This window comes from Lytechinus variegatus, chromosome 9, assembly GCF_018143015.1.
Source record: "Lytechinus variegatus isolate NC3 chromosome 9, Lvar_3.0, whole genome shotgun sequence".
Taxonomy (NCBI): Eukaryota; Metazoa; Echinodermata; class Echinoidea; order Temnopleuroida; family Toxopneustidae; genus Lytechinus; species Lytechinus variegatus.
Genome location: NC_054748.1, coordinates 25,585,230 through 25,601,641, shown reverse-complemented (window position 1 = coordinate 25,601,641; position 16,412 = coordinate 25,585,230). Strand labels below are relative to the sequence as shown.

The 16,412-nt window shown below is 38.6% G+C and overlaps 1 protein-coding gene across 1 annotated transcript; it reads left to right on the top strand.

Annotated features, from left to right (window-relative positions):
* The first annotated feature begins 3,147 nt into the window (after positions 1–3,147).
* On the top strand, positions 3,148–9,251 carry LOC121421548. The gene is made up of 2 exons (XM_041616291.1): positions 3,148–5,276; positions 9,186–9,251. Exon 1 carries the CDS (start codon positions 3,266–3,268, stop codon positions 4,172–4,174), a length of 909 nt encoding a protein of 302 aa, XP_041472225.1. The 5' UTR covers positions 3,148–3,265; the 3' UTR covers positions 4,175–5,276; positions 9,186–9,251.
* Positions 9,252–16,412: the final 7,161 nt, after the last annotated feature.

The following is a 16,412-nucleotide window of genomic DNA, read 5'->3' as shown; positions in this document are numbered from 1 at the left end:
TTCAAAGTGCCCCCAATAAGTTCAGTCACCTTTAAAGAGGCTCAAACTCCAGGAATACCAAGTTCTAATAAATCCAAAGCGATACAGGTGGCACAAAAATTTTTAATCCAGGGGTTAATTGTCAGGCGTCCATTAAAGACCCATGCAAATTGCGGCATTCGAGCCATAATCAGGTAGAAATGGGGGTCTTATGCCATTTTCAAAGTGCCCCCAATAAGTTCAGTCACCTTTAAAGAGGCTCAAACTCCAGGAATACCAAGTTCTAATAAATCCAAAGCGATACAGGTGGCACAAAAATTTTTAATCCAGGGGTTAATTGTCAGGCGTCCATTAAAGACCCATGCAAATTGCGGCATTCGAGCCATAATCAGGTAGAAATGGGGGTCTTATGCCATTTTCAAAGTGCCCCCAATAAGTTCAGTCACCTTTAAAGAGGCTCAAACTCCAGGAATACCAAGTTCTAATAAATCCAAAGCGATACAGGTGGCACAAAAATTTTTAATCCAGGGGTTAATTGTCAGGCGTCCATTAAAGACCCATGCAAATTGCGGCATTCGAGCCATAATCAGGTAGAAATGGGGGTCTTATGCCATTTTCAAAGTGCCCCCAATAAGTTCAGTCACCTTTAAAGAGGCTCAAACTCCAGGAATACCAAGTTCTAATAAATCCAAAGCGATACAGGTGGCACAAAATTTTTTAATCCAGGGGTTAATTGTCAGGCGTCCATTAAAGACCCATGCAAATTGCGGCATTCGAGCCATAATCAGGTAGAAATGGGGGTCTTATGCCATTTTCAAAGTGCCCCCAATAAGTTCAGTCACCTTTAAAGAGGCTCAAACTCCAGGAATACCAAGTTCTAATAAATCCAAAGCGATACAGGTGGCACAAAAATTTTTAATCCAGGGGTTAATTGTCAGGCGTCCATTAAAGACCCATGCAAATTGCGGCATTCGAGCCATAATCAGGTAGAAATGGGGGTGTTATGCCATTTTCAAAGTGCCCCCAATAAGTTCAGTCACCTTTAAAGAGGCTCAAACTCCAGGAATACCAAGTTCTAATAAATCCAAAGCGATACAGGTGGCACAAAAATTTTTAATCCAGGGGTTAATTGTCAGGCGTCCATTAAAGACCCATGCAAATTGCGGCATTCGAGCCATAATCAGGTAGAAATGGGGGTCTTATGCCATTTTCAAAGTGCCCCCAATAAGTTCAGTCACCTTTAAAGAGGCTCAAACTCCAGGAATACCAAGTTCTAATAAATCCAAAGCGATACAGGTGGCACAAAAATTTTTAATCCAGGGGTTAATTGTCAGGCGTCCATTAAAGACCCATGCAAATTGCGGCATTCGAGCCATAATAGGGTAGAAATGGGGGTGTTATGCCATTTTCAAAGTGCCCCCAATAAGTTCAGTCACCTTTAAAGAGGCTCAAACTCCAGGAATACCAAGTTCTAATAAATCCAAAGCGATACAGGTGGCACAAAAATTTTTAATCCAGGGGTTAATTGTCAGGCGTCCATTAAAGACCCATGCAAATTGCGGCATTCGAGCCATAATCAGGTAGAAATGGGGGTGTTATGCCATTTTCAAAGTGCCCCCAATAAGTTCAGTCACCTTTAAAGAGGCTCAAACTCCAGGAATACCAAGTTCTAATAAATCCAAAGCGATACAGGTGGCACAAAAATTTTTAATCCAGGGGTTAATTGTCAGGCGTCCATTAAAGACCCATGCAAATTGCGGCATTCGAGCCATAATCAGGTAGAAATGGGGGTCTTATGCCATTTTCAAAGTGCCCCCAATAAGTTCAGTCACCTTTAAAGAGGCTCAAACTCCAGGAATACCAAGTTCTAATAAATCCAAAGCGATACAGGTGGCACAAAAATTTTTAATCCAGGGGTTAATTGTCAGGCGTCCATTAAAGACCCATGCAAATTGCGGCATTCGAGCCATAATCAGGTAGAAATGGGGGTCTTATGCCATTTTCAAAGTGCCCCCAATAAGTTCAGTCACCTTTAAAGAGGCTCAAACTCCAGGAAAACCAAGTTCTAATAAATCCAAAGCGATACAGGTGGCACAAAAATTTTTGATCCAGGGTTTTATTGTCAGGCGTCCATTAAAGACCCATGCAAATTGCGGCATTCGAGCCATAATCAGGTAGAAATGGGGGTCTTATGCCATTTTCAAAGTGCCCCCAATAAGTTCAGTCACCTTTAAAGAGGCTCAAACTCCAGAAATACCAAGTTCTAATAAATCCAAAGCGATACAGGTGGCACAAAAATTTTTAATCCAGGGGTTAATTGTCAGGCGTCCATTAAAGACCCATGCAAATTGCGGCATTCGAGCCATAATCAGGTAGAAATGGGGGTCTTATGCCATTTTCAAAGTGCCCCCAATAAGTTCAGTCACCTTTAAAGAGGCTCAAACTCCAGGAATACCAAGTTCTAATAAATCCAAAGCGATACAGGTGGCACAAAAATTTTTAATCCAGGGGTTAATTGTCAGGCGTCCATTAAAGACCCATGCAAATTGCGGCATTCGAGCCATAATCAGGTAGAAATGGGGGTGTTATGCCATTTTCAAAGTGCCCCCAATAAGTTCAGTCACCTTTAAAGAGGCTCAAACTCCAGGAATACCAAGTTCTAATAAATCCAAAGCGATACAGGTGGCACAAAAATTTTTAATCCAGGGGTTAATTGTCAGGCGTCCATTAAAGACCCATGCAAATTGCGGCATTCGAGCCATAATCAGGTAGAAATGGGGGTCTTATGCCATTTTCAAAGTGCCCCCAATAAGTTCAGTCACCTTTAAAGAGGCTCAAACTCCAGGAATACCAAGTTCTAATAAATCCAAAGCGATACAGGTGGCACAAAAATTTTTAATCCAGGGGTTAATTGTCAGGCGTCCATTAAAGACCCATGCAAATTGCGGCATTCGAGCCATAATCAGGTAGAAATGGGGGTCTTATGCCATTTTCAAAGTGCCCCCAATAAGTTCAGTCACCTTTAAAGAGGCTCAAACTCCAGGAATACCAAGTTCTAATAAATCCAAAGCGATACAGGTGGCACAAAAATTTTTAATCCAGGGGTTATTATTGTCAGGCGTCCATTAAAGACCCATGCAGGGGCGCTGTTTGTACAATGTCTTTCAAGATGTAATTTTTCGTATTCCTTGCTTTGAAGCAAAATTTCGCCGTGTGGATTTGTGATCGAATCTCCTGGATTTACAGAATGTTCTTTTGATATAATATACACTATCCTTATATAACAATGGATCCTTCAAAGAGTACACGTCAGCTGGAAAACACTCCAAACAAATCGTCCCCGCTCTCCAAGAAGCCGAAAATTGTTGACTCTAGTCCCACCGCTTCCCAAAGCCGTATGGTAACGAACGCGGACGCTGTTCCCAAAGGTCAGTACAGAAATGATTCGGCTACGCATTTGGCTTCGTCTAACACTAGCGCCAGGCGTTCTCTTGGTTTAGAGTCCACAGATGCTCCTCCTACCTGGTTTGTCACCTTTTTTAATGACTTTGAATCAAGATTTGACTCACGCATTGAAGCTTTGTTGGATAAAAAATTGAGCGACATTTCTTTAAAGGTGTCTGATCATGATGAAAGAGTCAAGAGCATTGAGTTTGATATGGGGTCCCTGAAGGATTCCGTCAAGCAGTTAGAGAAGGAGAAGGAGGTGCTCATTGCCAAATTGGATGACCTAGAGAATAGGGGAAGGAGAAAGAACATTGTTCTGTTTGGGATTCCTGAACATCCAAACCAAGATCATGAAGATTGTTTGAAAACTGTCACCGATTTCTTACAACATGCCGATGTCTCGAAGGATGATTGTTCGCAGATAGAAAGGTGTCACCGTACCCCCACATATCGATCTGAGACCAGCTCTAGGCAGCCGAGAAGAATCCACATTGCCTTTTCTTCCTTCACAACCAAAGAACGGGTGAGGAAAGCGTGCGTGAAGAAGCTGAAGGAGTCCAATTCCAAATATCGGGATCGAAAGGTCTTTGTTGCTGAGGATCTATCAAAGAGAGTCCTTCAATTACGCCAGAAGAAGCAGGAGAAGTTCAAGCATCTACGATCAGAAGGAAAAAAGCCTTTTTTCGCATACCCAGACAAAATTCGGTACAGAGACCCAACCACTGGGAAAGTCTTTTCAGCAGATTGATCCTATTGTATTACAGAATGTCTTTTTCAAATGAAAACATCTACTAATGGATCTCATGAACACTCTTCCACGTAGTTCTACATGTTTAAAGGTTGAACTGAATGGACATGCGTTATCTTTTTTAAGTGATATTTATGGACTCTGAAATTGTTTAATCTTGTATGATATTTCATAATTTTTTACCTTTTAACAAGTAGAGTGAGAACAGCTGTTGTTATGGCTCGTCTTATTTGTTTATGTCTTTGAATACAGGCTGTTTAACTTATTTTTGATACTGATTATCTCTCATCTATCTGTGCACAGGAGTGAACTTTATTGTTGTATTGATATATATTTTTTGAAGTTTACCTGTACAGACACTTCTTTATCTCATGTGTAGATACTACGTGTATCAGTGAAGCTTAATGCTAGTTTTTATCTCCCATAGTGACATTTTTTATTACATTTATAAGGTAATGTCTTTTTCATATCTTTTGAAAATAATGTGCACATGTTTTAATGTACACTTTGATATATTTTCAAGTTACTACCCCTTGGCTTTACTCTCCTTTGTGATGGGGATCTGAAGAGTTTTTGTTTTTGTTTGCACTGTTTTCTTTTTTGTTTAGAGTGTGTCCCCAAGAGATGTTTTTTCCCCCATAAAGCTACTCTAGGCATTTGTGAGCATTTTTTATATATTGACTCTGTTATTCCGATTTACTTGTATACCATACATGTACGAGTGTTTTGATTTCTGTATTGGCTACTGACTATTGCTGATGATATATTGTGTGTTTTTTTTTTATTATGCCCCTATGTAGATCATGATTTATATGTGATTCAGAGAGTCCATTTTGTTTGTTTTGTGGTTACACGGTGGATTTTGCTCAAGGCTGTTTCATATTTCTCGTTGTATGCACCTTTGGACCAGGGCTGAGACTGATTTGAAGTCACTGGCCACTATTCTTGGTGCCATTTGCACCCTCCTTTCGATTTTACCTAATTTGTTGTTGTTGTCCCCCTCCCCTATTTGTAATATGTTTAAATTCAAAGCAGTTAATTGCTCACTTTGTTTGTATACAAGCTCTTATTTGCTAGATATGGTATCTTGTGATTTTACATGGTGGCAAGCAGTCATGTGCCTTTTACAGTGTTTATTCTTATTTCAATTTATCGTGCAATGCAGATACTTCAAAGAGTGGTATGGAACCAGTGATATTGTAGAATTTCATTTATGTCATTAAAGCTTAGCACATTTAACTGTCGGGGTATCCAAGATTATGTAAAAAGAAGAAAAATATTTCATTACTTGAGGTCAATTGACAGTGATATTATTTTTCTTCAGGAGATACATTCCTCCCCAGAAGACGAATCATTTTGGAAACAGCAGTGGGGGGAACATGCTTGGTTCTCAAGCCATACTTCCAATAGTCGTGGTGTCGCTATTTTGATTCGTAATCATGTTTCGCTGGTAATTCACTCCTCGTTCGCCGATCCAAATGGAAGATTTTTGATTTATTCTGTAACCATAAACGGTTTATCTCTTTTACTTGCAAATATTTACGGCCCCAATAACGATGATCCAGATTTTTTTCTAGATGTTTTTGCTAAAATAGAGCAGTTTAATTATACTTCATTAATCTGTGCTGGTGATTTCAATGCAGTGTTGGGTCCTCTGGATTACCGAGGTGGTAGACAAAGACATGCTAATGAAAAAGCTAGTGAAATTATTCAAGTATTGATGGAAGAATACAATTTATGTGATATTTGGAGAAACTTTCATCCTCATTTAAAACAATACACTAGGCATCAAATTAACCCAAAGGTTCTCTCCAGATTAGATTTTATTCTTGTTTCTGAAAATTTTGTTAACAATTGCTTGCAATCAAAAATAATTCCTGGGATTCAATCAGATCATTCTGTAGTTACCCTGAACTTTAAAGATGCTCATCCTCAGAAGGGACCCGGGTTTTGGAAACTCAACTGTAATTATTTGCATAATGATGCTGATTTTGTAAAAACAATGAAAGAGACAATTAATTATTTTAAAACAGATAATTGTAACAGTATGTGCAACCCACATATTATGTGGGATGCCCTCAAATGTACAATAACAGGTACTTGTATAGAGTATAGTTCCAGAAAGAAGAGAGAGAGGAAAGCTGCCAAAGATAAATTGTTCAAAGAAATCTACAATGTAAAAATGCAAATAAACAATGACCCAGATAATGTGATTCATATTGAGCACCTAGAAAGTTTGCATAGTGATTTGGACAAGATATTAGAATATGAAACTCAAGGCTTAATTATTCGATCAAAATTGCGCTGGGTAGAAGAAGGAGAAAAAAGCTCCAAATATTTTTGCAATTTAGAGAAAAGACATGGTGAGAAAAAATCCATTCATAGAATCAAAAATGTTGATGATGAAATAATTTCAAATCCCCAATCCATATTAGATGAAATTAATGACTTTTACCAAAACTTGTATAGAAAACAAGATACACAAAATTTGTACAGTACAGACACCTTCTTGGAGTCTTTTGAAATGCCAAAATTAAACGATAATGACAAATCATTTTTGGAGCATCCTCTTACTAAAAAAGAATTATATGAGACAATCACCTCTATGAAGCATAACAAAACCCCAGGGTATGATGGTTTACCGGTAGAGTTTTACATTGTTTTTTGGAAAGATATATCTGATCTGTTATTGGATTCATTCAATTTTTCTTTAGAAAATGGCCTTTTGTCTACATCACAAAGAAATGGTATTATTACTTTACTTCCCAAGAAAGACAAGGACCAGTTTTATTTGAAAAATTATAGGCCCATATCATTGTTAACTGTGGATTATAAGATTTTAGCAAAAACACTGGCAAATAGACTAAAGAAATGTCTCAATGATCTTGTTCACCCAGACCAGTCTGGCTTTTTAAAGGGTCGCAATATTGGGAATAATATAAGATTGATTATGGATTTGATAGAATACACAGAACTTCATGACATTCCAGGTGCCATTCTTTTATTAGACATTCAGAAAGCATTTGATAGTGTGGATCATGAATTTTTGTTGAAAGTTTTAAAAAAATTCAATTTTGGGGATAAGTTCATTGGTTGGATTAAAACTCTATATTGTAACCGCAAGAGTTATGTTGCTAATAATGGATTTTTTACTAAAGCTGTTATGATGGAAAGAGGAATTTTCCAAGGATGTCCAATCTCCCCCTATTTGTTTTTATTAGTTATTGAAACAATGGCTCTTAGTGTAAGACAAGATGTAAACATAAAAGGGATCCCTGTAGAAGGTCAAGAGGTAAAAATATCCTTATTAGCTGATGATTCTACCTGCTTTCTTGATGGTTCACTTGACTCTTTTAACAATCTTTTTGATTTGCTTAAGAAATTTGCAGCTTGTTCTGGTTGCAAACTTAATATAGCTAAATCTGAGGCTGTTTGGGTGGGGGCTAAAAGGGGCTCACAAGTGAATCCCTATTCTGAAAACGGTCTTAATTGGAAAACCGATACATTCAAAACTCTTGGAATTGTTTTTTCATTAGATACCAGGACAATGTTTGATCTTAATTATAAACCTAAATTGAAGTCTATAGAGGCAACCCTTAACTGTTGGCGTTGTAGAAACTTATCCTTAGTTGGTAAAGTTTGTGTCGTTAAAACATTATTATTACCTCAGCTATTGTATCTTTTTTCTGTGCTATGTATACAAACTCCAACCAAGCTATTCAAGGAGTTAGAAAGGATTTTCTTTAAGTTTATTTGGAGTGGTGGGAGAGATAGGGTAAAAAGAAAATGTTTTTATAATGATTATTGTTCAGGTGGATTGAGAATGATTGACCCTTATGTTTTTGCTTTGTCTCAGAAAATGGCATGGGTGAAACTTCTTCTTGATAAAGAATATGTTAGTCTGTGGAAGACAATTGAATTGTCAGTACTAGAAAACTTTAATCAAAACAAAGATATTTTGTGGAAATCCCATGCTCCTGATTCCATTTTGAAAAGTCTTCGTTGTTCTCAACTGTCAGAGTGTATTAGAACATGGTATATTTACAGGGAGGAAGCAGTGAAGAAGGAGTTTAATACAGTATTTTCACATATGGGGTCATGCCAATGTTTATGGTATAACAAACATATTAGATCCAAGACAAAGCAGTATTTTTTTAACCAAGAGTGGTTTGATTGCGGAATAAATTTTGTTAGCGATTTATTGAACCCCCCACTCCCAGGAAGCAAGCTTTTTGAAGAACTTATTCTTGACTTTGACATTTCTCCAAGGGGAAGGAAAAACTTCAACTTTTTAATGAAAAATATTCCAAATTCTTGGTTAAATATGTCAGATTGGGACAATGAAGAAATTTTTCATAAAATAGTAAACAATCTATGTCAAGCAAAGAAGGTCCCAAAGTATGTTTACCCTATTTTGCTCGGGATTTTTAGTCCAACAAAACACACTGATTTCTGGGAAGAACTGTCTTTGTCCCCAAACTCTGAAGAGTGGGATAAGATTCATTTGAGAAATTTCAAATGTTCAATAGACTCGCGTATACGTTCTTTCTATTTTAAACTCTTTCATAAAGCTATCTCCTTAAACGACTTCTTACATAAAATTAAAAGGAAGGATTCTCCGAATTGTACATTCTGTCACTCCCTATCAGAAACCATTATCCATGTATTTATTGATTGTGAAATTGTGAAAATCATTTGGAACGAAATAGTTCTTGAAATTTCTCGACATACCAAGAAGCTTTTTAATCCGTCCCCCTTTGAAAAGATTTTTGGAGTTAAAGATGACAAATTTATCACTTATATTTTCCTGATATTCAAATATTATATTTACTTATGTAAATTCAAAAATAACATTCCTTCATTTCAGGGTTTTAAAGTCTATTTGAAAACTTGTAAGGAAACAGAATATCGCATTGCCAAAAAGAAAGGTACTCTTGCACTCCACTTTAGGAAGTGGAAATATGTGTTCTGATGTACACTGTACTTGTGTAAGAAACTGCTTGTATATTAGATGTACTTGTTTACTAGCTGAGCTCCTTTATTCCATGTAATACTGCTTTGTTTTGATTCATTATGATTATGTTATTTTTTTTTTTTATTATTGTGTTTGATTTCGATTGTATTTTGATATTTGTGTAATCATTTTATTGATCAATAAAAACTTAATGAAAAAAAAAAAAAAAAAGACCCATGCAAATTGCGGCATTCGAGCCATAATAGGGTAGAAATGGGGGTCTTATGCCATTTTCAAAGTGCCCCCAATAAGTTCAGTCACCTTTAAAGAGGCTCAAACTCCAGGAATACCAAGTTCTAATAAATCCAAAGCGATACAGGTGGCACAAAAATTTTTAATCCAGGGGTTAATTGTCAGGCGTCCATTAAAGACCCATGCAAATTGCGGCATTCGAGCCATAATCAGGTAGAAATGGGGGTCTTATGCCATTTTCAAAGTGCCCCCAATAAGTTCAGTCACCTTTAAAGAGGCTCAAACTCCAGGAATACCAAGTTCTAATAAATCCAAAGCGATACAGGTGGCACAAAAATTTTTAATCCAGGGGTTAATTGTCAGGCGTCCATTAAAGACCCATGCAAATTGCGGCATTCGAGCCATAATCAGGTAGAAATGGGGGTGTTATGCCATTTTCAAAGTGCCCCCAATAAGTTCAGTCACCTTTAAAGAGGCTCAAACTCCAGGAATACCAAGTTCTAATAAATCCAAAGCGATACAGGTGGCACAAAAATTTTTAATCCAGGGGTTAATTGTCAGGCGTCCATTAAAGACCCATGCAAATTGCGGCATTCGAGCCATAATCAGGTAGAAATGGGGGTCTTATGCCATTTTCAAAGTGCCCCCAATAAGTTCAGTCACCTTTAAAGAGGCTCAAACTCCAGGAATACCAAGTTCTAATAAATCCAAAGCGATACAGGTGGCACAAAAATTTTTAATCCAGGGTTAATTGTCAGGCGTCCATTAAAGACCCATGCAAATTGCGGCATTCGAGCCATAATCAGGTAGAAATGGGGGTCTTATGCCATTTTCAAAGTGCCCCCAATAAGTTCAGTCACCTTTAAAGAGGCTCAAACTCCAGGAAAACCAAGTTCTAATAAATCCAAAGCGATACAGGTGGCACAAAAATTTTTAATCCAGGGTTTTATTGTCAGGCGTCCATTAAAGACCCATGCAAATTGCGGCATTCGAGCCATAATAAGGTAGAAATGGGGGTCTTATGCCATTTTCAAAGTGCCCCCAATAAGTTCAGTCACCTTTAAAGAGGCTCAAACTCCAGGAATACCAAGTTCTAATAAATCCAAAGCGATACAGGTGGCACAAAAATTTTTAATCCAGGGGTTAATTGTCAGGCGTCCATTAAAGACCCATGCAAATTGCGGCATTCGAGCCATAATCAGGTAGAAATGGGGGTCTTATGCCATTTTCAAAGTGCCCCCAATAAGTTCAGTCACCTTTAAAGAGGCTCAAACTCCAGGAATACCAAGTTCTAATAAATCCAAAGCGATACAGGTGGCACAAAAATTTTTAATCCAGGGGTTAATTGTCAGGCGTCCATTAAAGACCCATGCAAATTGCGGCATTCGAGCCATAATCAGGTAGAAATGGGGGTGTTATGCCATTTTCAAAGTGCCCCCAATAAGTTCAGTCACCTTTAAAGAGGCTCAAACTCCAGGAATACCAAGTTCTAATAAATCCAAAGCGATACAGGTGGCACAAAAATTTTTAATCCAGGGGTTAATTGTCAGGCGTCCATTAAAGACCCATGCAAATTGCGGCATTCGAGCCATAATCAGGTAGAAATGGGGGTCTTATGCCATTTTCAAAGTGCCCCCAATAAGTTCAGTCACCTTTAAAGAGGCTCAAACTCCAGGAATACCAAGTTCTAATAAATCCAAAGCGATACAGGTGGCACAAAAATTTTTAATCCAGGGGTTAATTGTCAGGCGTCCATTACTGTCTTATCCAGTGTTTATTTTTCCAACCATTACGTCATTTTAGGTACGGGTCCAAAGGGGAATCCCGAAATTCCTGGATCCCATTAGACGCGTGCTTCCGAATACACGTAATATGAGGACCCTACGTAGACGGCGGTCTTCCACAATGGAGCCACTACGGAAATTAAAATACAAGGAGCAAAATACCACAATCGTGTAAAAAAGTTAAAAAAAGGTATTTGAGTGGAAACGTGATATGAAATACCATCATAAAAATGAAGGAGCATGTTTGGATTTTTTCACCCATAAAATTATTTTCCCCGATCTGCCCCTCAAATTTGATTTTGGTTTGCTTTTTGGAAGGTGTTTTCTTAGTAGCGTTATGAGCTAAAATTTTTTGGGGGGTTCAACATGGAATATTGCCTAAATTTGATAAAAATTTGCGAGCGGGCGCAGCGAGATTATGACATTCCAATCACAAAATCAAAGTTTGTGTGACTTTGAAGTAACATTTGAAAAATTATAGGCCTATATTTTTTTTACTTATTCCTTTTCTTTTCTCCCCATTTACTTTGGGGGGTTGGCAAAACGCCGATGTCATTAGAGTAATTTCTTAGCTTTGTTCTTAAAAAACAACTTGAAAAAACATGTAATAATATCATAGCCCTATTTAAAAAGTGAGAGCACGAAGCACGAGCTGATTATTTTGTGACCTTCATGATCGTTGTTCGCAAAATTGAATATAATAATTGGGCAATGTTTGCGAACCTGAAGAACATGCGTATGTACAAAGATAATTACTGTGAGCGCGAAGCGCAAGCAGGCATTATTTCAATATGGGTTCTGGCTTGATCGAAAAATAACCTGTGAAGGACGATTTGCACTTAGTCGTAAGACGATACATCTTTCAACTTGTAGTTCAATTTTTTTGACATTGTGACTTAAAAGATTGACATTCTAAGCAATTTTAGAAATAAACGGTAAATTAGGTAAAAAAAAAATACAACAATTATTGATGCGAGCGCGAAAAATTTGTGATTTTAGATCTAAAAATGGGACGCTTTCTTCATGTTTGTTAAATCATAAAAAGGGATGTTCAAACATTAATGCGAGCGCCAACGTTATATTATTTTAGCACGTTTTGAATAAATAATGAAGCTGCGTAACTCAAATCACAAGACATTAGTGTGCACGTGTTTTAGAGTTAGAAAGCATCTGGTAATTCTGCATACATTTTATTTTTTCCCCATAAAAATAAATATTGTAAGCCCAAAGTGCGAGCGGAAAATATTTGATATTCCGGTATGAAAAGGGTGAATTTAAGCACTATTTAAAGCACTGTGTAGGGAAATTGCAAATTGTTAAATGTATGTGGATAGAGCCCTTAATCATTGTTAATGGAGCAAGTGCGGAACGCGAGCTGATATCTCTATCTTTATTTAAACCTAGGATCTGGACGGTCTAGCCGTAAGGACATTATTTTGGTCATCATTATGAAAATGATGACTATCTTCCTTTTCCCTTTCTAAGCGCGTCCATATTCCTTTCTGAAGAGGGGACAATTTAGTTATTAGACATTCATGTACATTTTATGAATGAAAATGTAATAAGCTTTATGATTGAGTGAAATTTGTTGATAGTTATTATGAGGCAAGTCAACTGGATGCTTTAAGCACTTTTTAAATTATGAATAGATTCATGAGTTGATATATTTCTAACTATTAACGCGAGCGCAAGTCGCGAGATGATTTTCTTTTGATAAACGTAATAAAAGTGATTTTAAGAAGTTTGTTACAGAATTGATATAAAGAATATTTTGAAATAAACTAAGACAATTATGTAGGCCTACTTGGCAAATCAAATAATACCAGGACACAGCACAAAAAGTTGCAAATGAAATTCACATCATAAAAAGGACATTTTACAGAGCACTCTTGACAAAATTCAATTGTAAATTAAACAAATTAATAAAAGCTCGATGTCCACGATGAAATATGTTTCGTATATTGACTTCAAAACCAGATAAAGCAATTTATTTCAGCCTATTTAGCAAGATATGTATCTCAACGAACAGGCCATGCGAGCGCGAGTGAAACTTGTTTACATTTTTTGCAATCATGTATTTAGATATGCAAGGAATTGTCATTAATATGTCCACAGTGGTGTACCGTGGGTCACGGCATTGTGGGGGCGGGGCTATGGGGGTCCACCCGCCAGTCATAAGGACCACTGGTCATAATACCCGCTAGTTATAAGGACCGCTAGTCATAATAGTCATAAGGGTCGCTATTCATAAGGGGCTTTGTTCATAGAGGTCGCAAGTCATAATCAACGATGGGGTTCGCCATTCATAATCAAACAAGAGGGTCGCTAGTCATAATAAAGGAAGAGGGTCGCCAGTCATAAGGAGGAAAAGGGTTCGTTGATCATAAGGGTCGCCATTCATAACAGTGGATGAGGGTCGCCAGTCATAATAGTAGAAGGGGTTCGCCAGTCATAATGGTAGATGAGGGTCGCTATTCATAATAGTAGATGGGGTTCGCCAGTCATAATAATGGATGAGGGTCGCCAGTCATAATATTAGAAGGGGTTCGCCAGTCATAATGGTAGATGAGGGTCGCTAGTCATAATAGTAGAAGGGGTTCGCCAGTCATAATAGTGGATGAGGGTCGCTATTCATAATAATAGAAAGGGTTCGCCAGTCATAATAATGGATGAGGGTCGCCAGTCATAATAGTAGAAGGGGTTCGCCAGTCATAATGGTAGATGAGGGTCGCTAGTCATAATAGTAGATGGGGTTCGCCAGTCATAATAATGGATGAGGGTCGCCAGTCATAATATTAGAAGGGGTTCGCCAGTCATAATGGCAGATGAGGGTCGCTAGTCATAATAGTAGATGGGGTTCGCCAGTCATAATAATAGATGAGGGTCGCCAGTCATAATATTAGAAGGGGTTTGCCAGTCATAATGGCAGATGAGGGTCGCTAGTCATAATAGTAGATGGGTTCGCCAGTCATAATAATGGATGAGGGTCGCCAGTCATAATATTAGAAGGGGTTCGCCAGTCATAATGGTAGATGAGGGTCGCTAGTCATAATAGTAGAAGGGGTTCGCCAGTCATAATAGTGGATGAGGGTCGCTATTCATAATAATAGAAAGGGTTCGCCAGTCATAATAATGGATGAGGGTCGCCAGTCATAATAGTAGAAGGGGTTCGCCAGTCATAATGGTAGATGAGGGTCGCTAGTCATAATAGTAGAAGGGGTTCGCCAGTCATAATAGTGGATGAGGGTCGCTATTCATAATAATAGAAAGGGTTCGCCAGTCATAATAATGGATGAGGGTCGCCAGTCATAATAGTAGAAGGGGTTCGCCAGTCATAATGGTAGATGAGGGTCGCTAGTCATAATAGTAGATGGGGTTCGCCAGTCATAATAATAGATGAGGGTCGCCAGTCATAATATTAGAAGGGGTTCGCCAGTCATAATGGCAGATGAGGGTCGCTAGTCATAATAATAGATGGGGTTCGCCAGTCATAATAATGGATGAGGGTCGCCAGTCATAATAGTAGAAGGGGTTCGCCAGTCATAATGGTAGATGAGGGTCGCTAGTCATAATAGTAGAAGGGGTTCGCCAGTCATAATAGTGGATGAGGGTCGCTATTCATAATAGTAGAAAGGGTTCGCCAGTCATAATAATGGATGAGGGTCGCCAGTCATAATAGTAGAAGGGGTTCGCCAGTCATAATGGTAGATGAGGGTCGCTAGTCATAATAGTAGATGGGGTTCGCCAGTCATAATAATAGATGAGGGTCGCCAGTCATAATAAAATGTTAAAATAATGGCCTGCGTTCAGGGATGAATGAAACTTCATTTCACATGACAATGACGAGAAAATCAAAATATTTCATATTTCAAACAATAAAAAAAAAAAAGAAATTGTGAGTGAATGACATCACCAACTCTCTCATTTGGATGTAACTGGCTCGTTGGGGTCCACCCGCCAGTCATAAGGACCACTGGTCATAATACCCGCTAGTTATAAGGACCGCTAGTCATAATAGTCATAAGGGTCGCTATTCATAAGGGGCTTTGTTCATAGAGGTCGCAAGTCATAATCAACGACGGGGTTCGCCATTCATAATCAAACAAGAGGGTCGCTAGTCATAATAAAGGAAGAGGGTCGCCAGTCATAAGGAGGAAAAGGGTTCGTTGATCATAAGGGTCGCCATTCATAATAGTGGATGAGGGTCGCCAGTCATAATAGTAGAAGGGGTTCGCCAGTCATAATGGTAGATGAGGGTCGCTATTCATAATAGTAGATGGGGTTCGCCAGTCATAATAATGGATGAGGGTCGCCAGTCATAATATTAGAAGGGGTTCGCCAGTCATAATGGTAGATGAGGGTCGCTAGTCATAATAGTAGAAGGGGTTCGCCAGTCATAATAGTGGATGAGGGTCGCTATTCATAATAATAGAAAGGGTTCGCCAGTCATAATAATGGATGAGGGTCGCCAGTCATAATAGTAGAAGGGGTTCGCCAGTCATAATGGTAGATGAGGGTCGCTAGTCATAATAGTAGAAGGGGTTCGCCAGTCATAATAGTGGATGAGGGTCGCTATTCATAATAATAGAAAGGGTTCGCCAGTCATAATAATGGATGAGGGTCGCCAGTCATAATAGTAGAAGGGGTTCGCCAGTCATAATGGTAGATGAGGGTCGCTAGTCATAATAGTAGATGGGGTTCGCCAGTCATAATAATGGATGAGGGTCGCCAGTCATAATATTAGAAGGGGTTCGCCAGTCATAATGGCAGATGAGGGTCGCTAGTCATAATAGTAGATGGGGTTCGCCAGTCATAATAATAGATGAGGGTCGCCAGTCATAATATTAGAAGGGGTTTGCCAGTCATAATGGCAGATGAGGGTCGCTAGTCATAATAGTAGATGGGGTTCGCCAGTCATAATAATGGATGAGGGTCGCCAGTCATAATAGTAGAAGGGGTTCGCCAGTCATAATGGTAGATGAGGGTCGCTAGTCATAATAGTAGAAGGGGTTCGCCAGTCATAATAGTGGATGAGGGTCGCTATTCATAATAATAGAAAGGGTTCGCCAGTCATAATAATGGATGAGGGTCGCCAGTCATAATAGTAGAAGGGGTTCGCCAGTCATAATGGTAGATGAGGGTCGCTAGTCATAATAGTAGAAGGGGTTCGCCAGTCATAATAGTGGATGAGGGTCGCTATTCATAATAATAGAAAGGGTTCGCCAGTCATAATAATGGATGAGGGTCG

Bases quoted from the DNA above. Each gene is read 5' to 3' on its own strand.
- LOC121421548 (XM_041616291.1), top strand. From the start codon at position 3,266: ATGGATCCTTCAAAGAGTACACGTCAGCTGGAAAACACTCCAAACAAA.